The 25,457-nt window shown below is 48.5% G+C and overlaps 3 protein-coding genes across 6 annotated transcripts; 1 reads left to right on the top strand and 2 right to left on the bottom strand.

The window, feature by feature from the left end:
* Positions 1-424: 424 nt before the first annotated feature.
* DCXR (dicarbonyl and L-xylulose reductase) lies at positions 425-6,092 on the top strand. 2 transcript variants are annotated; one of them, XM_021000925.2, is made up of 9 exons: positions 425-489; positions 884-1,003; positions 1,127-1,224; positions 3,155-3,309; positions 3,537-3,579; positions 3,711-3,810; positions 4,307-4,371; positions 5,557-5,674; positions 5,922-6,092. In XM_021000925.2, the coding sequence occupies exons 2-9, from the start codon at positions 952-954 to the stop codon at positions 6,023-6,025; spliced, it is 735 nt and encodes a 244-aa protein (XP_020856584.1). In that variant the 5' UTR covers positions 425-489; positions 884-951; the 3' UTR covers positions 6,026-6,092. The 2 variants fall into 2 exon arrangements, with proteins under 2 accessions (XP_020856584.1, XP_078012000.1); XM_078155874.1 differs by lacking the exons at positions 425-489; positions 5,922-6,092 and adding an exon at positions 5,768-5,886.
* Positions 6,093-6,497: 405 nt separating this feature from the next.
* RAC3 (Rac family small GTPase 3) lies at positions 6,498-10,077 on the bottom strand. 2 transcript variants are annotated; one of them, XM_021000861.2, is made up of 6 exons: positions 9,728-10,077; positions 8,333-8,404; positions 7,869-7,986; positions 7,598-7,660; positions 7,272-7,435; positions 6,498-7,159 (listed from the first exon to the last, which is right to left on the bottom strand). In XM_021000861.2, the coding sequence occupies exons 1-6, from the start codon at positions 9,760-9,762 to the stop codon at positions 7,099-7,101; spliced, it is 513 nt and encodes a 170-aa protein (XP_020856520.1). In that variant the 5' UTR covers positions 9,763-10,077; the 3' UTR covers positions 6,498-7,098. The 2 variants fall into 2 exon arrangements, with proteins under 2 accessions (XP_020856520.1, XP_020856519.1); XM_021000860.2 differs by having other exon boundaries at positions 6,526-7,159; positions 7,276-7,435; positions 9,728-10,059.
* A 1,072-nt stretch (positions 10,078-11,149) lies between these two features.
* On the bottom strand, positions 11,150-25,432 carry LRRC45 (leucine rich repeat containing 45). 2 transcript variants are annotated; one of them, XM_021000857.2, is made up of 18 exons: positions 25,316-25,432; positions 22,689-22,975; positions 21,844-21,905; positions 21,251-21,321; positions 20,902-21,080; positions 19,982-20,110; positions 18,438-18,550; positions 17,774-17,832; positions 17,609-17,686; positions 16,726-16,861; positions 16,517-16,594; positions 16,069-16,180; positions 15,895-15,965; positions 14,643-14,735; positions 13,584-13,676; positions 12,835-13,008; positions 12,603-12,750; positions 11,150-12,431 (listed from the first exon to the last, which is right to left on the bottom strand). In XM_021000857.2, the coding sequence occupies exons 2-18, from the start codon at positions 22,918-22,920 to the stop codon at positions 12,235-12,237; spliced, it is 2,025 nt and encodes a 674-aa protein (XP_020856516.1). In that variant the 5' UTR covers positions 22,921-22,975; positions 25,316-25,432; the 3' UTR covers positions 11,150-12,234. The 2 variants fall into 2 exon arrangements, with proteins under 2 accessions (XP_020856516.1, XP_020856518.1); XM_021000859.2 differs by lacking the exon at positions 25,316-25,432 and adding an exon at positions 24,471-25,244.
* Positions 25,433-25,457: the final 25 nt, after the last annotated feature.

Raw genomic sequence — 25,457 nt, 5'->3', positions numbered from 1 at the left:
TTCTTCCTCCCAACAGAAAGCCTTCCAGGCTATATGTATCTCTCACCCTTTTCTGTAGGGGTTAGAAGGCTACTGTCTCATTAGCCTTGGCCGGGAGTTTGCTGGAAGCCAATAGGCTGCTGACTGAGTTTCTGTGCAGTTTGGAGAAAGTCACTTACCATAGTTCCTTATTGCATTACTTTATCTTCTGCAAATTTCATGTTTTTCTTGGAGTAAGTGTTGGGGAGCTGGGCGCGATGTTCAGGAAGTCATTTTAGGTATGTCAATGTGTTTTCAAGAGACTTTCTTCACAATTTGATTTTCATCAGTTTTCCTTTCACGAATTTTCCTTTTCTGCCCATTTTCAGTGACCAATCATATGAAAGAGACAGTACCTTACATATATTATCATCATTTTTCAGGGGCGATACGTGGCACTCGAGTTCACTTTTGTAAGAGACAGCGGTGAGGAGGAAAGCTTTCCAGGCGCGGGAGACAGCTCGGGCAAAGGTGCAGGGAGTTGAAGATGGGAGGGTTCAGCAAGAAGGCCACTTTAGACAGAACCATAGAGTGTGTAAAGGACAATAATGTATGCTAGGTCTGGGTATAACACATAGACATAATTATTATATGAAATTATAACTATTACAGGCAGTCGCAAGGAGAGCCCAGCTCAAAACAAGGCGAGACCGGAAGCAGGAGAGTTAAGGCATACGGGCTGTCTAAGCTACTCCCCCGACCACAGCTCCACCTTCACCCGTATTTTAGCCAATCATAACTTCTTGACCGGCCCCACCTCAGTCACACTAATATGGCCGAAGCTACTGGAATAGTACCACCTCCCCTCCTGGAAAGAGACTTCTGATTGGATACACTGTCTTTTCTCTCCTCCCTCCCTGCCCAGATTGGAACCCCGCGGCATCTTTGGACGTCAGAGTCCGCTCGGGTACAAGTGGAATAATAGTTATCGAGATGGAGCGAAGCTTCGCCGGCCGCCGGGCGCTGGTCACCGGAGCGGGCAAAGGTGGGGCCGGGGCTGGGCTCGGGCTAGTGATGGGGCTGGGGCGGGGTGTCGGGGGCAGTGGGAGCCAAGCGATCTAGACGGTTGGAACCCGGACCCATCCCTAAGTCTCTCGGGACGTTGCAGGCATCGGGAGGGACACTGCCAAGGCGCTATTTGCTAGCGGAGCCCGAGTGGTAGCAGTGAGTCGGACCCAGGAGGACCTGGTCAGCCTGGCCCAGGAGGTAACTGGGGATCTCCGAGCACCGCAGTCCTTTCCAGCTCCAGCTCCAGCCCCGCCCACTAGAACCTTGCCCCTGCCATCTAGGCACGTGAGTCTGGAGCAGCCGGGCTGCTGGACGCCAGCTGACCCACGGGTCGGCCTCTTCAGCCACCTCCCTCTTGCCCGGCCCTCCCCACCAAAAACAGCAGCCAAAGCCAGGGATCCAGAGATTACAGAGTTGGATTTAGGTGCAGAGCACCTAGTCTCACATTCGAGCTCTGCTCCTTACTTCCTGTGTGACCACGGATATCTTACACTGTTTCCCTGTCTATGAAACGGAGATATAATACTGATGCACAGTAATAATAGCCGGCATTTACGCAGTGCATTTGAAGATTTGCAAAGCCCTTTATACACATGTGTCTTTTGATCCTCACAACCACCCAGGGACGTAGGGTATTACTTTTTCATTTTTTAAACTTCTCTGTGGTTTCATTCATAAAGAGAATTCCTGATGAGGAAATTCCTTCTGGCAGAGAGACTGCTCTGGTACTTATGGCCCTGAAGAGTTGCTTGGGGGGTGGGAGTGGGAGAATCAAGCAGTTAAATGATTCGTTTGGGTTACACAGCCAGGAGGGCTCAGTAGCTGGGATCGAACCCAGGACTCTCTGACCCAGGCTGGCTCCCAACTAAGCCCTGATGCCTCTCAGTTACTATTATTATCCTTATTTTATATATGAGGAAACAAGCTTAAAGGAGTTAAGTGATTTGCTCAGAATTAGTAAATTTCAGATGTGGGATTCAAACCCAGGTCTTCCCGACTCCAGTAACAACACTCTCTTAGGATATCTACTCTACAATAAATGGCATATACAAAGTAATTTTTAAACTTTGCACGTAGGTTATTGTATTTCTTTCTCTTTCAATCCCTTTTCCACTCTACCGAGTTGATGCTCCAGGTCTTGGGGGCCATACTGTGAGAATCATCACCCACTCTTAGCCCCCTACTCCTATTCTACACATTCATGTCCACTCCATCTGATGACCTCCCAGGTCACGCTTGGGTTTTTTTTTGTTTTGTTTTGTTTTATATGCAGTTGGAGTCAAGTAACTTGCCCAGAGTCACGTAGTTATTAAGTGTCAACTGTTAGGTCTGAGGCCGGTTTTGAACTTAGGTCCTCCTGACTTCCGGGCCTGTGTTCTATCCACTTTGTCACCTAGCTGCTCCCCCAGGTCACACTTGGGCAGTGCCTTGGGACTCTACAACACTGGACAGTTTCCAGAGGCTGAGGCCGCTGCTGCTTCCTGCTCCCCGCCAAAGTACTTGAAGTTATTTGGGGGCACAGAGTAGTAGCTATTGTGGTTACATGCACAGAGGTAGTTGAAAGTGTATGAGGGGACAGCTAGGTTAGCAGCTAGGTGCTGCAATGGATAGAGCACTGGCCCTGGAGTCAGGAAGACCCGAGTTCAAATTTGCCCTCAGCCACATACTAACTGTGTGACCCTGGGCAAGTCACTCAACCCCAATTGCCCTCCCACCCAAAAAAAGTGTATAGGGTGGCAGAGCAAAGAGCCTTCAGTTTTCTTGAGAAATCTACTTCTGGTTCAATATTTAGAACTGAGGGATTCTGTTTTCTGAGGGGCCTCAAAGTGCCCAAAGACCATTGCCAGGAACTACAGGATCTGCTGGAGAGGCAAGGAGCACCTCCACCTGTCACTCATTTTGCAAGCCTTCTTAAGGTACTAACACTCCATCATTTTAACCATTAGTGGAAACAATCCTAGGATATGGGAGCCTATGGCCTATTCATTACCATCTGACCATCTCACGTTCCCACTGTCATTCCCCAATTTTATGCCTCCTTCCTGAACTCCTGGCTGAGATCAGGAACTCTACCATGGGAAACTTGTCTCTCAATGTTACCTAATAACCCTTTCCAATCCCCCTGAAGTGCCCAGGAATAGAGACCTTATGTGTGGATCTGGGAGACTGGGAGGCCACAGAGCGGGCTCTGAGTACCATTGGCCCTGTGGACTTGTTGGTGAACAATGCAGGTGTAGCCTTGCTACAGCCTTTCCTGGAAGTAACTAAGGAGGCTTGTGATAGGTAAGTCCTAGGGGTTAAAAAAAAAAAAAAAGCAGGGCCCCAGGATAGTGGGGAAAACCAACCTGCAAAAGGTAGACCCCTGGAATCCAGCCTGGAATTTTTCCCCTCTTGGGGGAATGACAATCCACCTTATCTGCTCAGTTGAAGAAAGTAGGCTGGGCCCTGGGGCTCTGGGTGGAGAACCATTTTCCCTTTTAGCTATGACTGTGTCTGGTGTCTATCCCCAGGTCTTTTGATGTGAATTTTCGGTCAGTGGTCCAAGTGTCCCAGGTGAGTTATGACACAAAGTTTGGGAATTGCAACAAGATGGGAAATTATAGCATAATTGAAGTCTCTTGTTCAGACTCCTTCTTCCCTCTCATCCTTCTGTTTCATTCCCCTGCTTTTCTCCTGGTTTCTAGATTGTCTCCCGGGGGTTGATAGCCCGGGGAGCCCCAGGAGCTATCGTCAACGTCTCCAGCCAGGCCTCCCAATGTGCCCTAAAGGACCATGCCATCTACTGTGAGTGTCTACCCCTTTACCCCTCTCTCATTGTCCTTCTTCCAGCTGCTCAATTCAACAATTTGAACCATTAGGCCAAGTTTCCTGTCTTAATTTAGAGTAGAAGAGTTAGAAGGAACCTGAGAGATCATATAATCCAACCTCTTCACTTTACAGGTGAAAAAACTGAGGCCCGGAGAAGTACCCATAGGGAATTGGTGAAAGGGAGGACTGGAAACCATGTTTCCTGATGCTCAGGCCAGGGCTTAATCTTCCTGTTAGCCCAGGCTCCAACTCTTGGGTTGTCTAACTCTGACTATCTTGGTCAATCATCAAACATTTATTAAGTGCCAGGCACTGTATTAAACACTGGGAATACAAAGCAAGGCAAAAACACAATTCCTGATCTTTGGGTCCCTCTCCTTCTCTGTACACTTGCCAACCACCTCTTGTAATTCTTCTAAATAACTGACTTAACTCTTACTTTCTCCCTCTCCACCTCATTATCCCTCACCAGGCTCCACAAAAGGTGCCATGGATATGCTAACCAAGGTGATGGCTCTGGAGCTGGGACCCCACAAGGTAAGATCTGAGACATCTAAGTCTACTTGTTATAAGCCCAAAAAGAGCCTCTCCCCACCAGGAAATAAAAGTCCTACCCTCCTCTGCCCTGGTCAGCCCACACCTAGAACAGTCTCTTCAGTTGCGGGTGCCACATTTTAGGAAGCACATTGTTAAGATGGGGTTTGGAGGAGAGGCTGGATAGAAATGGATCTCAAGTTCATATCCTATCAGTTGAAGGAATTGGGGATGTTTAGGTGCCAAAGTGGATACAGCACCAGGCCTGGAGTCAGGAAGACCTGAGTTCAAATCTGGCCTCAGATACTTATTAGCTGTGTGACCCTAGGCAAGTCACTAACCCTGTTTGCCTCAGTTTCCTCAGCTGTAAAATGAGTTGGAGAAGGACATGGCAAACCACTCCAGTGTCTTTGCCAAGAAAACCCCAAAATGAGGTCATAGAAAGTCAAATAGGATTGAAAGGACTTAACAATAACAAGCCTTTAGGGGCAGCTAGGTGGCACAGGGGTTAGAGCACTGGCCTTGGAGTCAGGAGGATCTGAATTCAAATCTGGCCTCAAGATACTTGCTAGCTGTTTGACCCTGGACAAGTCACTTTACCCTAATTGCCTAAAAACAAAACAAAACTCCAAGAAGCCTACAGAAGAAAATATTGAGGGGCAGCTAGGTGGCGCAGTGGATAGAGCACCGGCCCAGAAGTCAGGAGGACCTGAGTTCAAATCTGGCCTCAGACCAAATACTTGACACTAGCTGTGGGACCCTGGGCAAGTCACTTAACCCCAACTGCCTAAAAGAAGAAGAAGATATTGAGGGTGATGTTTTGTCATAGCTCTGTTCCCGTAACTGAATGCATGTTTTTTGGAAGAGGTGTTAGATTTGTTTGCCGTAGTCCCTGTGCATGGCACATAATAGGCACTTAATAAATTCCTACTGAGTGACTGACTGGCAGAGTCAGAAGTAATGGGTAAAAGTTACAAAGAAGCAAATGTAGGCTTGCTATCAGCAAAAAAAAAAAAAAAGCTTTCCAAAAGTGGATCAAGGAAGTGGGGGTGGGGGTCTTCAGACAAAAGCTGGAGAACCACTTGACAGGTACATTGTAGAGAGGTCCCTTTCAGATCCCGAGTGCCCCAAGCTTGCCCCAGGTGTGGCCATGCCCCTGAATGGCCAACCCAAACCTTTCTAACCCAGATCCGAGTGAATACGGTGAATCCTACAGTGGTGATGACTGCCATGGGCAGGGCCAACTGGAGTGACGCCCAGAAATCAGAGCCCATGCTAAGCCGAATCCCACTGGGCAAGTTTGCAGGTGAGTTGATGGTGAGCAGTGGGTCCTCAAGGCCAAATACCATGCATCCCTTCCCTTCTCCCCCTAATTGTTTATGTTTTGGTGTCTTTCAAGAGGCCTAGGACAGAACCTTAGTCCCTAGCACTTGCCATGGGTACAAGAATGCACAATCCTCTTTGAAAGTGGCAGGGGCAAGTGGGAGTTGGAGCCCTACCATGGAGACACACCAGTCTCCCAGCCTCTAGATATCGCCCTATTTCCCCTGCAGAGGTGGAGGACGTGGTGAACGGCATCCTTTTCCTGCTGAGTGACCAGAGTGCCATGACTACTGGCTCAGCTCTGCTGGTAGATGGAGGGTATCTGGTGGGTTAGGAGATCTGCAACCTGAACCAGGGGAAGGCATTTGCTTTCTGTGCCCTATTAAATGTGTATCATCTGATCCTTGAATGTGGATTCTTTGGCCTGAAGAGGGAGGGGGAAGGGGTTGATGGTGGTATTGCAGAGGATAGAGGTGGAGGAGAGGCATTGTAACACCAGTGCCAGGCCTCTTGGGGAGTCCAGTCTGGTCTAGGCTCTCAAGTACCCAAAGTCACCCTACAAACTAAGCTAGATCTTTGGGCTCAGGACAAGCTGGGTCAGAGTCAGTTTGGAGCTTTTGAGGGAAAATTGACTGAGGCTGGCAATAGTATAGGTGGGACTCCTGTGGATGCTACCTGGGTTACAAAGTAACAGAGAGAATGACAGTGACTTAGGGAGGTGGGGGCAGCAAAGCAAGCTCTCCGGTTAGTAGAAGGTCAGCTCCCAAGAAAGGCACGGCCTGTGTTCATGGAGAATGTTTATTGTATAAAATAAGGGATGACAGCCCCATCCTGGGACAGGATGAATAGAACCCAGTCACATACTTCCCTCCCTCCCCCTCCCCCACTCCTCCCCAAACTGGGAACCCCATTCAGGGCTGCCCTGGTCATGCCCCTTCTCCTCTCTGAGAGAGACCCTGCTCCCTCCTGTGCTAGCTGGAGGCCTGGGTCCCTGGGTGCAGAGCAGAGTGGGAGGAAGCAGGCTGTGCTTCCCAGGCCTGGGTAGGAGGGAGCAAGGGCTTCCTCTCTCCAGCCTTATCAGCCCTCCCTCCAGGACAGCATGCCCTGTTCTTTGTGCTGATCTTCCCTCCCCAGAGCCCAAGCCTCCCCTCCCCACCCCCCTCCCTCTATCTCCCCCACTCCCTATACCCGAGTCACATTAGACTGAAGGGAAATCAAACATTTCAACAATGATACCATACTTGGAGGTTTGGGACACTGTCCCAACCCCCTGGCCCCATGGCTCTTAGCCCTCCTCACCACTCAGGCCACCTGGGGTAGGAGACTCTGGGCAGGGTTTAGAACACAGTACACTTCTTTCCAGGTTTCTTGATGGGTGGGGGACACAGCACTGCCCGAATAGCTTCATCAAACACTGTCTTGAGTCCCCGCTGAGTCAACGCTGAGCATTCCAGGTACTTGACAGAGCCTGCGGGCAAGTGGAAAGGGTCTCAGGGTGGAAATGAGGGTGACAGCATTCCGACCTCATCACTCGGCTGGCCTTTCTCTTACTGCTCCCTGCTACTGCCCACTGCCCTTACTCACCAATCTCTCGGGCCATGGCCAGGCCCTGGGGGTAAGTGATGGGGGCCAGCTTCTTGTCCCGAAGCCGTTCAATGGTGTCCTTGTCATCTCGAAGGTCCAGCTTGGTGCCCACCAGGATTATTGGCGTGTTGGGACAGTGATGTCGTACCTCAGGGTACCACTATGGGAAGTACAAGATGCTGAGAGGCTGTTCCTTCTTTGTGGCCCCTGTTTTCTAGCCATGGGGCTCTCCCCCTCCCTGGGCCTCATGCTTCTGGAAAAGGAAGAAAAGGGTCTAGTGTTCCTAGCATAGCTTTCCTTCCTGCCCTTGCCCACGTAGTACCTTGGCACGGACATTCTCGAAGGAGGCTGGACTCACCAGGGAGAAACATATCAGGAAGACATCCTATGTAGGAAAGGGTGGTCAGTGGGCTTGCTGGTGAAAGAAGTCCTCCCCACCCTCAACTTTACCCCCTTGCCCCACTGTAAGATCCCATCCCTGACCTTAAGTCTGGATATTAAAATCCCAATTCTCCCCAGAAGCTCAGACCCCTGAGTACTGGCCCTACTCAGCTTGGGAGGAAGAGAAAGTAGGAACTGCAAGGACTACATACAGTCTGGGGATAAGAGAGAGGTCGAAGCCGGTCATAGTCTTCCTGCCCAGCTGTGTCCCACAGTCCCAGGTTCACTGGCTTTCCATCTACCATCACATTGGCTGAGTAATTGTCGAAACTGGACGGATAAGAGACGGAAGTCAGAGTTGAGGGATTTGGATCCTGGATCCCACCCAGAGTTCTGTATAGGGATCTTCAAAAGTCATAGGCTCACCACCACTGCCCTGCTCCCCCCACTGCCTTCAGAATCAAGAACACTGTGTCCCTGGGGAATGTAGACTGTAGCAAACTCTCATTTGCCCTCCTGTCCCCAAGGTCTTCCTATCTCTTGCACAGGCAGGGGCCAAACCCACACATGTATTCATTTTCTGTGTAAATCCCTTTTCTTTGGTCTTTCTTTTAGTTGGGTGTCTTCAAGTGCCCTGTTCCAAAACCAGAGGATTCCCCAGGTCCCAGATGCTCACACAGTAGGGATGTACTCTCCAGGGAAGGCATTGGTGGTGTAGCTGATTAGCAGGCATGTCTTCCCCACGGCTCTTTAGGGAGAAATGGCATAAACCTGAGGTTGATTCCCAAAGTCTTGCCCATACCTTTCCCCAATGAACCCACCCACTTGATGAAGGCTCTGCCCTTTCTCTTTGGGATACTGCACCCTCAAGGTCTGGAATGAGGACACAGAAGTCTAGATAAAGGTTGAAATTGTGGGGTTTCCCATGGTTCCACATGCCTCCCCAGGTCCAGCTTTTCTGGAGAGACCCAAGAGGTGGAGAACAGAGAAATAGAAGTTGTTGGGTGGGATAGGTTAAGGTAGGAAGGGAGTGGTGATGGGTATAATAACACAAGTGAATTTAGAAGGGAAGAGGAGAGGGGCACCTAAGACAGGGCCAGGCTGATTCTAATGAGCGTGGCTCTCTAGTAACCTCAGTTCTCAGAGAGGGTAGGTGAAAGGAAATAAGTGAGAACTGGATGTCCTCAAAGTCCAAGACTGTAGGTAGAAGTGGTAGGGAGATGAACCAGTTATTCTTTCCCCTGTACTCTGCCTCCTGGGTCACTAGGCCAATACTGATGCTCAAAAGTAGAAATAGAGGGGCACGCAGGGAGGAAATTTGCACTCAATTCAATACTCTGGGCAAGATGCTAGGAACACAAAGGCAAAAATCAAACAGTTGGCATCCTCAAAAGTCCACTGAAATGAAAATGCGAGTGGGAGGTCTCGAGATGGGTAGGAGAAGGGGAAATGGAAGAATTTCGGAGTTGGAAAGGATCCTCCAGTTCATTCCTACTTGATGTACTCTCCATAGCATCCGTCCCTGACCAATAGTGATGCAGGGGGACCTTCCCAAGGCTATCATTCCATTTCTTCAGCCCCTCAGGTTATTGCCCTCCTTTTCTGGGACCTGGGTCTCTCCCTGTTCCCTTCGTTCCAGACCAGATGCTGACCGAGGGGCCGGCCAAGGCTCTGACCAGCCCCAAAGAGACAACACTACCAGGGCGTGGCACGTGTGTGCCCTCGGATGGGGCGGCGGGGAAAGGGTGGGTGGCAGACCCACCGCCCAGCCCCGGCTGCTCCCCCCAGCGGGTGTCAGCCCCGTCACCTGGCTTCGTGGGTTCTCAGCATCCAGAGAACGTGCCTTTTCACCTCACCCCCCCTCCCCGGACCCTGCCCCCATCCACCCCGAGATACGGACCCACCCTTAGCATCCGCGCACCGGTCCCAGCCCCTGCCTCTTCGGCCAGGGTGGCACCCCAGACCCCGCTCGCTGGTGCCCCAGAGCCGGACCCCGCCCCCCGGCACCCCCAGAGCCAGATCCGCCCCCCCGCGTCCCCAGAGCCGGCTCCCCCGCCCGTCCAGGGCTCACCCGTCGCCGACCACCACGCATTTGATCGCCTGCATGTGCCCGGGGCCAGGAACCGGCTGCGCGGGAGCCGGGGTCTGCGAGCCGAACCGCAGGGAAATGCCCCAGCGCCGCAGCCACGGCGGGGACTGGAGAGTCTAAGGGGCCGAGCCGAGCGAGCGAGCGGCTGGGACCGGAGACAGCCGAGCGCCGCCGAGCGCCGCGGCCGGAGATAGCCGAAGACCCGAGGCCGGCGAGCGGGCGGGCACCGCCAAGGTGGGAGGTGGAAGCCCAGACCTTTCCCCGCCCACTCGGGCGGAGGTGACTCCGTGGCCCAGGGCCACTGGGGCGGCAGGGGCTTGGCTCCTCCCAAACAGGCTCCCTAAGACCTCTGGGATGGGTAACTCGGTCCTGTCCGGTTTTCTGGCGATCCTAACAGGGCTCCTTCCACACCCACAGCGGGTGCACGGTGGCAGGGGCCGCGGGAGGACACGCCCGCAGGCTAGGATGGAGGGAGCGAAGTGACCACTGCTGAGGGCAGGGATCCCGCCGGGGCAGGCCCTTTGTAAAGCCTTGCTGTCATCCACCCCTGCCCCTCCCCAGTTGCTAGGATTTCTCTCCAGCAATTATCTTGCATTCTAATTATCTGTGCACTGAATGTATTCTGCCAGCAGACTCCAAGTTCTTCGAGGGGACTATTTTGGTTTTATCTTTGTAACCCCAGCACCTAGCTCTGTGCCTTGTCCATCAAGCAGGTCTTCTGTTTTTTTGAGTTTAATTTGAGGCAGTTTGAGAATGGGGCAGAGCCCCTTGGTAAAGAAGAGAAAAGTTGGATCTACAGGTCACATAAAAAAGAAGCAACAGTACCACACTCAGGGCCGGGCTCTGCTTGCTTCAACATTATGATGCTCTCAGTATTTGCTTCTTAGGCTTCAGCCAAATCTCCAACTCCCTTTGCTCACTTTTATCTACACCGAAGCAGCAGCTGGGATGTGCCTTAGAAAGATACCCTCTGGAGCTGCAGGAAGGGGCTAGACCAAGGATCAGTACCTTTTACACAGCAGGCACTCAAACATCAACCACTTAATGATTCTGATTGAGTAGCATAAACCTTGATGATTGTGGGGGACTTCTGGGAAGCTGAAACCTCCCTGGAGAAAATAACTTTTACAGGGAGATGGATTTTGGTATCCATACAAAAAGATAGTCAGATGGTCTTTGACCAAGCCTTTGTTATACAAGAAAGGGGGAATTCTAAGGCCCCTTTCTTTGAAGCTGCCAAAGATTGCTGCATGGTCACCATTGCAAGAGTCTGGGGTAATGACTTACTAAGGAAGAGGCAAGTCTTAAAGCAAGGCAGCCCAGGACAATAGGAGTAGGGTCATGTGTTCGAGAACCAGACGCTCTGGTCCTAGGGAGATGCACTAGCACCGGAGGCTGTGGGTGTATCATGAAATGTACAAGCTCTATATTTCAGAAACATGCCAAACAATAGAAAAAGAAATCACCAGGCAAGGTGCAGGGCTGGGCCCTAACAGTGTGCAAAAAAATGTCCACTGAGTGAGTCTCAAGGTTAAATTTGAAAAGTGATCATAACATTATCTGCTTTGTATGATTATGTACACACAGACAGACAGACAGACACACCCCCTCAGCTATCTCTTGGGGAGAGATATCTGCAGAGTTCAAATTTAGTTCTGCTCCAGGTTTTCTGTCATCTTCCAGCACTCTCAAGGCACGTGATTCTCAAAATAGGCTGCAGGGGCAAAGATTGGTGGCTGTCCTTTTGTGCTAGAAGAGGACCGAAGTGGTATCACTATGTCAGGGTCAAGGTACAGTGTGTTGACTGTGGCTGATCAGGCCAATATGAGCTCAGAAGGCTCTACCATAGGTTAGGCACAAATAGTCCATGTGAACATTTAAAGTGGAAATGTTTCTAAATTTGTGCATCTCATGTTTCTTTGGAGCTACAGCAAAGAACGGGAAGAGAAGGGCACTGTTAAGTTCTTGGGTGCCTAGGAGCAGTTGGCCAGCTGATCTGCCTTATAAAAAAAGGTACTGCCCATGGATTTGCTTCTGACACAGAGGGCACTGACCAGCCGAAGCCCCTTGCTGGAGACTTAAACAATTCACTTGGGTCTAGTCTGGGTGATTCCTTTGGGACAATGAAATTCAAATCACATAACTAAATTGCATTTTTCAAAAAAACACAGCATGGTAGCCTCCATTCTTCTTGGTCATCAGTGTTGCTTTAAGTTGGAGATGGGACAGGAAAGCCATTTTGCCTTGTGTAAAAGAGGTGAAGGAAGGGAAGAAAGCTGGGAGAAAGCCAGATCTCCCACCTCCCTTGATAGCAAGCAGTTCTCTGTCATCAACTGTATGTCCACCAGGAATCCTCAGAAGCTCTGGAAGGTCTCATCCTGCACTTTCATCTTAGGTCTCAAGAATGCCACAGGAGATGGAGGTTGTCTCCAAGTTCCCTTTGTCTTGCTGCCAGCATTCCCCAGTCTCAGAATCTCCCCTAACTCTTATTAGTTGTCAGGTTTTGGAGTCCCCAGGGGAGAACCCTGTACATAAGCCAAGATGGCATTCTGCAGGAAGCTGGCTCGCTGGGCCTCTTCCTCCCGCAGCCTGTTGATCTCCACATTCTTAAGCCTCAGCTTTTCCCTGATAGAAGCGTTCTCACTCTCTCTGTCCAGCAGGGCCTCTCGATGGCTGCTTGACATCACTGTGGGGAGAGGAGAAATTCAGTGAGGGAGAAGCAGTGGTCTCTTCATCTGAGCCACATGTCTTGCGAAGCCAGCAGGCCAGGGGTAAGAGGGGCTGCTGCATGAGCCTGTCTCCTGTCACCCAGTAATGAGGGCCCTCTCTGTGGAGCTGTTTCAGGTAGAGGGCTCACCTTTGATTTGCCTTTCCAGGGTTGCAATCTTCTCCTTTAACCCTTCCTGGACCGTCTGCTCTGCCTGCAGGTGGCCGATCTGCTCCTGCAACTCTACTCGAACCTTGTTCACTTCGGCTACCTTCTCCTGTTCCTTGTTTCTCAGTTCCTATTGGGGGAAATACTGTGAGGAGAGAAAGCGGGGGCCCAGCTGTGGCCTCTCTGCAGGGTCTGGAGGGCCCTACAGACACACCTGCTGCAGCTCCTCTATCTGCCGCCTCAGCATTTCCGTCTGCAGGCTCATCTGGTTGCTCTTGGCCTGGCTTTCGGCCACAGCTTGTTTCTGCTGGAGGCAGTATTCCTGAGCTTCATCTCGGGCTTGGGACATCAGCCTTATTTTCTCTTCCAGATGAGTCACTTGCTGTTGCTGCAAGGACCAAAGAACAGTGACTGGGTCCATCTTGGAAGGACGGCTCACCACCATATACTGTCACCTTGACAGAACTTCTCTAGAAGGCTCCTGCTTTCCCCTTTGACACTTTCAATTGCCTTATTTTTCCTTTCAGGGCTTCTTAAAATCCATCCAATGAACCCCAACCCAACTCTGTAATGCCTCCTTTACTCCACTGCTCCACAATTCTTACACAGTAAGTAATAGGCCAAGATCTTTATGAACAGCCCTCAAGAGCAAAGAGCTGTTCACATTCTTTTGTTGCATGCAACACTGCTTGAAATCAATGGCTATGGATTAAAAATCTTTTAATTAGAGAAACTAATTACTGCAATGGTGTCTGTTGCAATACAATTTGATCTGTAAATTAAGCTGCACTTGTTTAGATGCTGTTTTCTCATATACTTTTCATGTGTGTGTCCTACCTCCCCCATTAGACTTGGAACCTCTTGAGAGTGAGGACTTGACTTCTATTTTTTGGGCATTTTATTTTTGCCTTCTTTCCTGCAATACCAGTAAAGGGCTTGGCTTCTACAATGCTGATCACTCACCATTTCCAGGCGGATTTGGTTCTTGGCCTTCATCACCTCCTCCTCTGCCTGACCTCGCTCGGCCAGTAGGACTTTCTTCACTTGGCTCACCTCCTACTTGGGTACAGACATGAAACCTCTAGGCTGCCCATACCTATCCTCAGGGACTGACCCTGCTCTGGCCACTTAGCAGGTCTTTGGCCAAAGTCAGCCCTTTTGGAGGTGGGAAGCTTGGACTTGTAAGTTCACTGGTAGAAGGAATTCCCCATAAAGAAGCGACCTCTACCAATGTAGATGAGCAATTGTTCTTCACCTTAAGAATCAGAGAGTTGCCTGGGGGCACTGAGAGGTTAAGGAACTTGCCTAGGGTCCCCAACCAGTATGTGTCAGGGGTGGGACTTGAACCTAATGCTTTGCCAGGCTATTTTTCAACTTTAGCCTGGAGCTCTCAATTATTGAACTGAATTCAGCTATTTTTTTAATAAGGCCTTTTACCAGGGTATCTCTCCCACCCCCCCAAACACATTATGAGAAATAAGTGGCCTCAAAACAAGGCAAGATTCTTTCACTGTTTGCCCTAAGCCACGGGTGGTGAACCTGTGGCTTTGAGGCCACATGTGGCCTTCTAGGTCCTCAAGTGTGGCCCTTTGACTTTTCTGTGAAATTTGGATTCAAAGGGCCTCGTTTGAGGACCTAGAGGGCCACATGTGGCCTCAAGGTTGAAGGCTCCGCACCTCTGCCCTAAGCTCTGTGGTTCTCACTTCCAATCCAATTGCAACCTTGCTTTGCCTTTCCTGCTTCCTAGATCACCTTCTGGGTTTCTAGGCATTTTCCTTAAGAAGATCACACTAAGGGCAGACACGGCAGAGAGTAAGGGGGTAACTCAGGAGCCTAGAAGCCAGATATCCTTCCTTGAATCTGTGTCCACTAGGCTTCTACTGTGACACTGAAGTACAAGGAGGGTATGGGGAAGGATGATATCTACACAGTTCAGAGGGTTATTTCCAATCTCTTACCCAAAGATATGTTAATTGGGGGTCAGTGTCCCACTGCCCTCCCCCCTCCATTATGAATGCTTACCTCCTCCAGGGAGCTTCGAATTGTCTCCAGCTTTTGTATCCTTTCCTGTAAGCACCGTTCACTTTCCTCCATATGCCGACTCTTTTGTTCTACCTACTCGGTAACAAAGATGCAGTGCTTGAAGCCTTGAGAAGCCCTGCTCCTTAATTCTTTTCCCAACAGCCTCTGGAAACAGCTGCTTTTCTGAGCCCCACTCACTTCCTTCTGAGAAGAGCTGAGTTCAAGGCCAAAAGGCCTCCAACTCTGCCACTGGAGAAAAACTGAGGTGGGAAAGGATTGTTCACCCATTTGAAAGTGAATTCATTTTCAGGAAGAAATTAACTTCCTAATATTAAGATGTGCTGGGCTGCTCTCCTTCCTGATACCTTTTAGGCAGGTTTTAAGTCAGACAGGTAGCCTGGGAAAGGGGATACTAAGAGACTGGGAATTAGGAAGCCTCAGTTCAGATCCCTACACTAACTACTTAACCAGTTGTCCATGGGCAAATCACCTAACCTCTGTGATCTTCAGTTTCTTAATCTGTAGAATGGGGGCTAATAGTATTTGAATGACCTATTTTCTAAGGTTGTTGTAAGGATTAAGTAAGAATATATGATAAATATTTTGTAAATGATAAAGCACAATTCAACTATTTTTTTTTACCAGAGTAAAAAAATCAGTGTAGAGAGAGATTTCCCAGTGAGCAACTTCCTCTGCCAATGCAAATCTGCACCTTGGGGGCTGAAAGGCTGTAAGTGACTTGTCCAGGGTAACACAGCCAGTGTATGTCAGAAGCTGAACTAAGGTCATCATGACTCCCAGTCCAGCTCTCTCCTCACTCTGCCACACTCTTTCGTTCAACAAACTCTCTACAAAAAACATGAGTGTTCTAAGATTAACCTGGCATCAGGAGGCCTGGTTTGGTTCTAGCTCTGCCATCACTTCTTGGGTGACTTCTGGCAGGCTGCTTTACTTCTCTGGCCTTGCTTCCTCCTCTGTAAAATGAAGAATTTGGGCTAGACAGTCTGGAAGGTTTCTTCTTGCTTTTTTGCTATTCTAGGATACTATGACTGCCCCAGCTGTGTGGGGAAAAACTACAGCTTCCCAGAAGCCACCCCTTCCCCCAAAATCCCACTAGTGGATGTGTTGAAGGTCAATTTAGTGATGCCCCTGGTGGGTTTGGGAACAGCAATAAACCCTATGAAAGGTTGAGAGACTAAGGAGGCTCCAAAGTTCTGCTTCCCCACCAGAAGGGCTGTGGGTCCTTCTTCACCTCTTTTTGTCGTAGGCTTTCTGAATCTTCTAAGCTTTGTTTGAATCTCCTCTTCTCCATTTCCAGGCGCTCTGGAAGCTCAAAGTAGGGAGATGTGGGTCGCACTCTTCCAGAGGAGCAGCCTGGGGCCCCTATGTGACCCTGCTGTCCCTTCATCCTCCCCCCAGTACTCACCCTCAGCCTGAGTTAATCGTAGCTTCAGTTCTGCTGTCACCGTAGTCAGTTCTTGCTTTGTCAGGAATAGCCGCTCCTGCTGCATCTTGCTCTTTCGCTCTAGTTCATCCACCTGAAAGGCCAACGTTATTTAGGGCAGATGTGTCAAACATGTGGCTCCCCAGTGCAGCACGAACCAAATTAAAATGTAATTGGGAAGTATTTTAATAAAAATACAAGAAAACCTAGCTAATGTTAATATGTGGTTTTCTGAGTCACTGTGTGGCCCATAAGGAGCCTTATGTATATTTTAGTGGTTCCTATTCCTGTGTGAGTTTGACATCAGTGAGATCAGGTCCAGCTCTATCTCCTGGACAGCTCTGCCAGGATAGAGCTGCTGCTCCTTAGCTGGAGTGTCCAAACGTGCTCTCCTTCCACCTGTTAGTCCTGGCCTGGCCCCCTACTATACCTGGTTACGTAGAAGCGTATTTCTTTCATTGGATGCAGCCAATTCTTTCAGTAGTTTAGATTCCCGATCTGCAGCTTCCTAGGAGTACAATTAGATGAGAAGTAACTGTTCTGCCACACCTCTGAGACAATACTCCTCCCAATTTGTCCACCTGTTGCCCAATCTTCCCTCTGATCAATAAGTCAACTGAAACCCCTTGTCCACTGTACCTGTTGCTCTAGCTTCAGTTCCCTGGATTGTCGCTGTGACAGGTTTATTTGCTCCTGCTGGGCAGTGGTCAACAGTTCACTCAGGTTTTGGACCTTCTGCTCAGACAGGGCCAAGGCAGCCTCAGTCATCTGCAGCCTATATGACAGGAGAGAAGGTTTATTAGATCAGCGCCTATCCAGTGCCTCCTGGGTACAGCACACTAGGTTAAGCACTGGGGGAGGTGTAAGAAGTCTAGTTAGGAGGATAAGAAAAAATACAGGGAACTATAAAAGCAATATTACATCACATAACAAAGGCACCAGAGAGTTGCAAAACAAAGTGCTATGTGAAGTCCACGTGGGAAGCCTGTGCTTAGAAAGGATGCTTTTCAAGACTCTGTAGAAGTTTCTTCTGATTACTGCTTTACACCCACACTCTTCAGCCAGACACCCCATCACCAACTGTCCCTCCCCCTGCCTCCTTCCCCATCACCTTAATTTCTCTATTCCAGTTAATCTAATCCATCTACAAAAACCAAACCAAATTTACTCATTCCATCAAATATACCTGTAGTCCTTTCCTCCTCTCTGTCAGTCCATATGCCATCCCACCTCCTTCAAAACCCAGCACCAAATTCTTTCTCCAAGAAGCCACTGCAGATTAACCCAATCCAACTTTAACTCTTCCTTTATTATGCATCCTTTTTAAAAAACACACTTGTTGCCAATGTTTCATTATTTCCTCTGGGGTTCTGAAATGCCTATGCCTCTGTGCTCTCATGCCCTGACTACTCTGTGAAGGTCAGAGACAGAAAAGGTTTTTAATATCTCTTGATGTATTCAGGGAGCCTACGGTGTACCTTAAACCATCAACCTGCCTACTCCAACCTAGCCCACTACATACTTGGCCTTGAGGGAGTTGATGATGGAGTGACGCTCATTCAAGGCCTCTTGAAGCTGACCCACTCGGACTGCCGATGTCCTAAGGAATAGCAAGATGGCTGATCATTGAAACAAATCCATATGTTCCATAAAGCAGCTGCCTTTCACCTCTTTATGAACCACTCACCTGGAATTCCTGGAAATCTCTTCCCTCTGTTTATCAATTGTATCCATCAGGTTCAGGAACTGGGGATAGAATAGACATAAGCCATATAAAAATAGTGAATCCTAATACTTTAGTTGAGATCTGGGACAAACGGCATGATTCCAGATCAGCGGAAGACTAAGCAGTCCTCAGGTCATGACAAGGAAATAAGAGTCTACCCTTCTAACTTCACAACTCATCTATCCCCTTTGGATATCCTCTGTGGCACTGGGGGGATTCTGGGGTATAAAAGCAGAAAATGGAATCAGATGAAGGGACCTGAGAGAAAACTCTACGGAGACACTGGAAAAGTAGCACCAGTCCTCCCTCCTTCACCCCAAAAAGGAGAAGTAGATGGCATAGCTCATGATGACCAAGAAAAGGATGAGCTACCAAAGGTCCCTGATTTAACGACTCCTTTCCTAAGGAGGAGAGAAGTCTTAAGGAGTAGGAAGAAAGGGGAAGAGAGACTTGGCTTCTCTTCACCTATACAAAGTCTATACTGAGCAGGGCAAAGGAAATCATCTCACTGAGGGTAATAAGCACAAACTGCAGACACACAGCCAGCGGCCAGCTTCTTGTGGGAGGAGTCTGTGCTCTGGGCTGCTTCCTCCCTAAGAACCAGGTGAGAAGGAAGACTGCTTACCTGTTTGGACTTCTCTTCTTTGAGGTTTTGGACTTCTTTGCTTAGCACATAGGTCCGGATGTGATTCTCCTGGAGTGCCACCTGCCTGTCTAGGTTGTGATCCATGGCTTGTTCTGTCAGAAGACAGCAGTGTCACCCCTGCACCCCTCTTCACTCTGAGATAGCTGTCTCATCTCATCACTTGGCAAACAGCTGGATAACCCACTGGTAGCCAGACTGTTCTTTTGGCCTGTCCAGAAACTGCAGCTGAGGATTGGTCTCAGGAATCCCGAGGACCACCAACCAGATGTTCTATCTGTTCTGGTCACTTTTATAGATTACTGCTATTATAATAGATGAGATATAGAAATAATCCTATACAACAAATAAGCAGGAACTGCATGCAATATTACTTCAGCAGTGTTACCTTCTTCTAGAATTTTCATTTAGGGTAATTTAAAAATGAATTGGCATTTCCTAAGAATACTCCAACTGAGAAGATGTAGGAGGGAATTTAGGATTATGCTAAAGGGTAAGGAGAAACTGGGCTATAACTTTTCATTCTCTTTGGATAACTGACAAACTGGAATCTTGTCCCCAAGTGAATGGCTGAAAGTTTGGTGCACCATTATTTTTCAGTAGTATGGCACAGTGAAAAGTGTCGAACTAGAGGCAGGAGACCTGAGTTCAAATCTTGCCTCAGACACTTACTAGCTAGCCGGGTGACCCTGGGCAAGTCATCCTCTCAGAACATCAGTTTCCCCATCTGTAAAATGGGGACAATAATAATTGCATGACTAATTCCTCATAGGACTATTGTGACAAAAGTACCTTTGTAAGTTTTAAAACATTATATAAATATGAGAAATTACTATTATAGTAGCCCTTAAAACCTCCAGGGAGTCTTGCCTGTATAGACATGGTCCCAGGGTCCTGTGGAAGCAATGACTTCCCCAGCACCAGCCCAGGGAACAGAGATCAGGACAGAATCCTGACACTATGTTGACTTCATCAGTAATAATTGCTAGAAATTACCAAAGCACTTTACATATGCTAACCAGGGATGGGGAACCTTCAGCCTTGAGGCCACATGTGGTCTACTAGGTCCTCAAGTGCCCTTTGACTGAATCCAAACTTCATAGAACAAATCCTTTTACTAAGGGGATTCCCCACTCCCTGATTAACATATGTAAAGTGCTTTGCAAACCTTAAAGTCACATTAAGCCATAGGACCTCCCATTTCAGGTTGGATTTCTGAGCTACTTCATTAGAAATCTGCAGATGTTAGAATAAAACCTACTACTTCCTGTGCTTTCACAAAATACTTTCTCTTAGGGAGAAGGCCTTATTCTATCAATAGACCGGTATGGAAAAGAAACTTTTCCACTACGTACTAGTCCTATGAAATTAGATTCTTCCCTACCCAGCTGATGGTTCTGCAAAATATTTAGCTTCCTCAATAGAAAGGATTCAACTGAAGGGACCTGTCAAGTCTAAGAGTTGGTTTATGTCGAATTTCAAGACACAGTTCTGAGAAGCCAGCTCTCTCCAGCCCTGCCACTTACCAACAGCTTTCAAGACATCCCCTGGGATGTTGTTCCCAGCTAGCTCCAGCTTCCTTAGGGTCCTGTTGTTGGAAAGACAATTTACAATTGCCCGACCTCCCAGGAGTCCAACGTTATTCCAACGAAGATCTGAAGGGGAAACATGACAACATTACAGGGACAGAGAAAACCACCAGACAGAAGAATAGAAAAGAAGTCTTGCCATCAGTTGCTAATTCTCCCATTCCAACTAGAGGGGCTATGGAATCACAGAGAAGGCAGTTATGGAGCCTAAGGCAGAGGAGGAGGCAGTGCAGGAAGAAAGGGACAGAGCTAGAGCTTTGGTTCAAGAGGGTTGGAGGAAAAGCTCTATTTCAAGTTACCATTTCCTCCCCAGTTAGAAGTGCACATTGCTTACCTGTAACTTTTTGAAAAACATGAGAAGTGCAACAGCAGGAGAAGAAGGAAAGATGGCAAAATGCTTAGAGTGGTCCGGGTACAGAGAGAATTGCTAACTTATACAAGTATAACAACAGCGTAGGGAACATATGCTAGTTCCCTAGGTGGTTCAGTGAACAGAGGGCCAGGCCTGGAGTCAGAAAGACGTGAGTTCAAATCTGATCTCAGATACTTACTAGTGTGTGACCCAGGGAGAACGTGCTTGCCTTAGTTTCCTCATCTGTCACAAGGGGATAATAATAGCCTTCCAGAGTTGTTGAGGGATCAAATGAGATGGGATTTGTAAAGTGCTTTGGCAAATCTTAAAAAGTGCTATAAGAAATGCTAGCTATTATTCTTACCATTGTTCATTTTCCAAAGAGCATCCCAAGTTTCCTTTGCACGCTAGATCACAGAGCAGCTCCGTGGCCAGGGAAAATAAAGAAAGACAACTCTCCCCTGCTGCTGGGTCAGCAGGGCCAGGCCTGGATGGAATCCCTTACCTATGTCTAGGAGAGTGGAATTGTTCTTCAAGGCCATGGCCAGCTCTTCTGCCCCCTTGTGGTTGATCTGGTTGTTTCGAAGGTCTAGTTGCTGCAGAGTAGTATTGGCCCCAAGCCCTTCACAGAAGAGCGAAAAACTTTCTTCCCACATCCCCAGGCTGTTCCACTCTAGGATAAGGCTGCGGAAAAAAGCCTTCATCAGGGCTGAAGAAGCCTGGCATAGAAAAGCAACCTGTACCCACGAAGGCTCATGGAAATGAACAGGAGAATGGTTTGGGAGCTTTTCTCTCTAAGAACATCCCTCAGCCATATTGATGAGAAAGGTGTAAGCAGCGGGTCACCCTCTTACCTTTGAATGGCCTTGTTTTGCCGGAGGAGTTTGCCCAGAGCCTCAGCCCCTACAGCTCGAAGGTTGTTACCCTAGGACAGATGAGTGATCAGTCATTCACCCTCCTGAAGGCTGGACTCTCAATGTGACAGCCTTACCTTCAGAGTGAGCCTATCTATGTGCTCTACCCTGCTATTAGGTGAAACTGGGGCTAGGCCGACCTTTAGGGGTGGTCCCTAAGACACTACCAAAGGGAATCAGGGACTGCCTTTTTAAAAAAGAAATGTTTTCTTCAAAGTTGGCATCACATCATTCCCTCACGGGACTAGTGCCACTCAATCATTCGTTCATTCAACACTATGTATTAGGCACTGTAGGAGCTATATGATCTCTACCTTTGAGGTTAAAGATTTTTATGAATTCAAGATATAACACAATTAGACAAACAATTGTGAGGCCACATATAAGCTAGGCCATTCAAACAATATCACGAGATGCTTCCACAGGACACCATACCCCACAGTAAATATTTGCCAATCCCCCTTTTCCCCTCTGTTCTCCCCCATGGCTCTTTGGGTCTGGTGTTATTGTGAAGAATGTTTCTATCTGCTCACCTTTAAATCCAGATATCTAACTACTGTGTTTGAACAAAGTCCTTGTATGAGCAGTTTGGATCCTGAAAGAGAGACAAGGAGTTGTTTTTTTCTTGGAATACAAGGGCTTCCCTGGGTCATCTCTTATATTCTTCTTTTCCTATCTGTAGCCAACTGCTTGGACCCAGGAAAGAGATTTTTTATTTTCAGTTTGGTCATGACCACAGCAGCAAGATGCTACTCTAATTCACTACAATCACTTAGCCAAAATGACTCCCAGGTTAGGAAATACTAAGGCTAAGACTCATAGGCATTCTCCCATTGATAATAAGAAATTAAATTTACACACCATCTTAAAGTCTAAAAAGTATTTTCTCAAGCTGAAATCATATATACTCAAGATTTCAGGCAAGGAAAATGATGTTCATAGAGGTGAATTGCTATTAGACAATAAGCTTATTTCTAAGCCAATGCACAGAGTTTGGTATAAACCTAGAGGAAGCAAGAGGATGGGGAAGTGGTCTCGTCGTTGTGGAAGTCTAGGGTCTATAGGGAAATATTTGGCCTCAAGTCTCTTTCAGAAGAGGGAAAAACTTTCTTCCCATCTCCCTAGGCTGTTCCAGTCTAGAGTGAGGCTGGGAGAAGAGACACCATGAGAGCTGAAGGAGCCTTAAGGGATTTGGCTTCTGAGTGGGAACTTTAGTAGCTGTGTTCAGTAAATGAAATGTTGATAGAAATATCAGAAAATCGATGTAACTGAACCTGGGATTGGGACAAGAAGTTCAGAACTGCCCAAGCCCAGACAACAGCAGGAGGTTTCAGAATCTAACCTGGCCTCTGCCCAAGTACCCAGAACCATCATTCACCTTCTTCACTCATCATGCAGTCACTTAGGAGGACTGCTGAAAATAGGACATCATTTTGGAGGAGCTTCCCCAGAGCTCCACAGGTGTCAACCGACAAGCTCTGGGTGGCCAGGTCCAGCTTCCTCTTGCGATGGCCCTCCTGCAGATCACGCAGCTGCTTGAGGACTACTTCCTGAGGCTCAGCGCCACTGTCCTTACACAGTCGGCTATACGAACGGCGGAACTCCTCCATTGTCTCAGGAAAACTACAGAGGCTTCCTCACTGTGTTCTTTACAATCCAGATTTTCTGTGGAGAAATTCCAGAATGAGAGAACTAGCAGTTCCAAAGCCTCACAAGTCATGAGGTGATCAACTCAATCCTTGGGAGAGCTGCATGATGTTCCTACGCCAAGCTGCCTTCATCATTGCTAACTTAAGATCTACACAGATAAATAAAACACAAATTAGAACACGATAAATGCGTAAGAGGACTACAACGTGCTACGAGATTGGATGATGGATAACATTACAGTTTCTAACAAATCACTTCAAGACTAGATATGGGAGATACGGTCTCACCAGATGAAGGATGTGGGAGGAAATTAGAAAAAGCAGGACAAGTGTTGGGAAGTCATTAGGTCCTTCTTCCTCTTTCCTACTCTCCTTCCCCCTGCCCAAAAAAAATGCCAGTTCAGTTACTGTGATAGATAAGAGTAGGTATTGATAAGGGCAGGATGGGCTAAAGGATTAGGCAGTGGACCCATAGAGGAGACCTATATAAAATGAAGTTCCTAGGTATGTGGGCTTTGTCGTGCTGGAGGTCCTCTTGTTCAGTGGGATGGTTCCCAGGGTATATGGAGAGGCCCTAAGGAAGTTTAAGAATGCAGTGTAGTCTTAAGTATATTAAAAAGTCAAGAGGGGCAGCTAAGTGGCACAGTGGATAGAGCTCCAGCCTTGGAGTTAGGAGGACCTGAGTTCAAATCCGGCCTCAGACACATGACACTTACTAGCTGTGTGACTCTTGGCAAGTCACTTAACCCCGATTGCCTCACCAAAAAGCCAAAAAAAAAAAAAAGTCAAACCATAACCATCAAATTTGACTACCACCTTCCCTTAAACTCCAGTGGAGACAAACTAGAACCCTGAACCCAAGAGCCTTGGGCATAGCAGTGCCTCCAAACCACCAGACCTGCTCTCCCCCCCACCCCCCAAGCTATCACTAAGGGGAGAAATCATTGTGGAGAGAGGTACCACCTTCCTTGTCACTACCTGCAATAATTGCAAACTACCACCAACAGGCAGATAAGCACAAGAGCCCTGGGAGTAGCAACATGACCCAAGCCCATCAGTCCTGCTTCTAGCTCAGCTCCATCTCACAGCAATTGTATGGGAAGCAACTTCTGTGGAGAAGAGACCAGCCATCCTTATCAACTGTCAACCAGCTGCCACACACAAGGGCAGGCGAGCCAGCCAAGCTGGAGTAACAAGGCATCCTGAGAAAGAGACAGGAGGCAGGCATGGGCCAGGCAGGTCAAATTCCATCACCATCTCCCCTTAAATCCCAATGCAGACAGCCCAAGACTCTGAACCCAAGAGCTCTGAGAGTAGCAATTCTTCCAGCCCTCAGTCATCATCCTGGGAGATACAGCCTGGCAACTGGTCCTACAAGTGCTCCAGCCCCAGTTACTGAAGACCCAGAAAACAAAGTTCTGCCCCCAGAGTCCTTGGCACTGTCAAATAGTACAATATCAGAAATTGCTGTGATTTTATCAGTGGCAACAACATTAAAGAAGGGGTATTACCATCTGCTTTGTCTTGCACCCTAAGGACCACCAGACTTTTCCCATGTGACTTGCAGCTGAAACCTTCCACATGTGTGGTCACCTCCATTAGAATGTGATCTCCTTGAGAGCAGGGCTTGTCTTGCTTTTCTATCTCCAGTGCTTAGCACATAGTAAGTGCTTTAATAAAATACAAATTCTTTCTTCATGAGAGAGTAGTATATTGGGAAAGACTATATATAAGTATGGGGAGAGTAGTACTGTGTGTAAAGGAGGGGATACATAGGACAGAATGCTAGTAACAGGAATGGTGAGGGGTTATATGGAGGGTCCTATAGAAGAGCGAACAGTATAGGAACAAGGGTAGTGTTTGGTGGGGTCAGTATACAGGAGACGATGGTGTAGAGAGGGGCACTGTAGTAGGGAGATGGAGAGGGTGGAGACAAAGACACAGAGGGAGAGACAGACACAGAGGGAGAGACAGAAAGGCAGAGAGAGAAGTGAACGGGGGAGGAGATAACATGAAGAGGGCAGTATATGAGGGAAGCAACTACTGGGAGGGGGGGATTTGGAGAAGGCACTGAATGGGGGAGGGAGTAGTGGGTGAGGGTACTGCATGGGGAGGGGTCAGTGGAGTGGAGGGCTGATGACGTGGTGGCCCCCACCCCACCTCCGCAGGAGGTGGTAGCTGTTTCTGACTCCTGGTTACGGGGTAAGAAGTGGGCATTCGTAGTGGGGTAGCATCTGCTTTCCGCCCTCTCCCCCCCCCACAGGCGTGGGTTTGAGGACCCCTCCCCCCCCAGCTACACTCCGACTCCAGCATCCCCAATCGCGGAGGGGGAGGGGGAAACAGCCACCTCACTCACCGGCCGCCGCCAGCAGCGCCTCGGTAACCAGGAAGCGCGGGGTGCGCTGGGAAAGGTAGTTCAGCGTGAGGCCTGGAGGCGGCAGGAACTACAAGTCCCAGGAACCCTCACGGGGCCTTGGCTTAGGAGGAGTCCCGGGACT

The sequence above is a fragment of the Phascolarctos cinereus genome, unplaced genomic scaffold (genome assembly GCF_003287225.1).
Source record: "Phascolarctos cinereus isolate Bilbo 61053 unplaced genomic scaffold, phaCin_HiC Scaffold_5;HRSCAF=322, whole genome shotgun sequence".
Classification (NCBI taxonomy): Eukaryota; Metazoa; Chordata; class Mammalia; order Diprotodontia; family Phascolarctidae; genus Phascolarctos; species Phascolarctos cinereus.
Note: the sequence above shows the minus strand (reverse complement) of the source record. Positions and strands in the feature narration are given on the sequence as shown.

Coding starts and splice junctions, on each gene's coding strand:
- DCXR (XM_021000925.2), top strand. CDS start 952: ATGGAGCGAAGCTTCGCCGGCCGCCGGGCGCTGGTCACCGGAGCGGGC. Junction 3,811..4,306: donor AAAGGACCATGCCATCTACT/GTGAGTGTCTAC, acceptor ATCCCTCACCAG/GCTCCACAAAAGGTGCCATG. Junction 5,675..5,921: donor CCCACTGGGCAAGTTTGCAG/GTGAGTTGATGG, acceptor TTTCCCCTGCAG/AGGTGGAGGACGTGGTGAAC.
- RAC3 (XM_021000860.2), bottom strand. CDS start 9,762: ATGCAGGCGATCAAATGCGTGGTGGTCGGCGACGG. Junction 7,987..8,332: donor GGAGAGTACATCCCTACTGT/GTGAGCATCTGG, acceptor TTATCCGTCCAG/TTTCGACAATTACTCAGCCA. Junction 7,661..7,868: donor CTCTCTCTTATCCCCAGACT/GTATGTAGTCCT, acceptor TTTCCTACATAG/GATGTCTTCCTGATATGTTT.
- LRRC45 (XM_021000857.2), bottom strand. CDS start 22,920: ATGGAGGAGTTCCGCCGTTCGTATAGCCGACTGTGTAAGGACAGTGGC. Junction 21,906..22,688: donor CTGCATGATGAGTGAAGAAG/GTGAATGATGGT, acceptor TCTCTCTTTCAG/GATCCAAACTGCTCATACAA. Junction 13,677..14,642: donor TTCGAAGCTCCCTGGAGGAG/GTAAGCATTCAT, acceptor GTACCCAAGTAG/GAGGTGAGCCAAGTGAAGAA.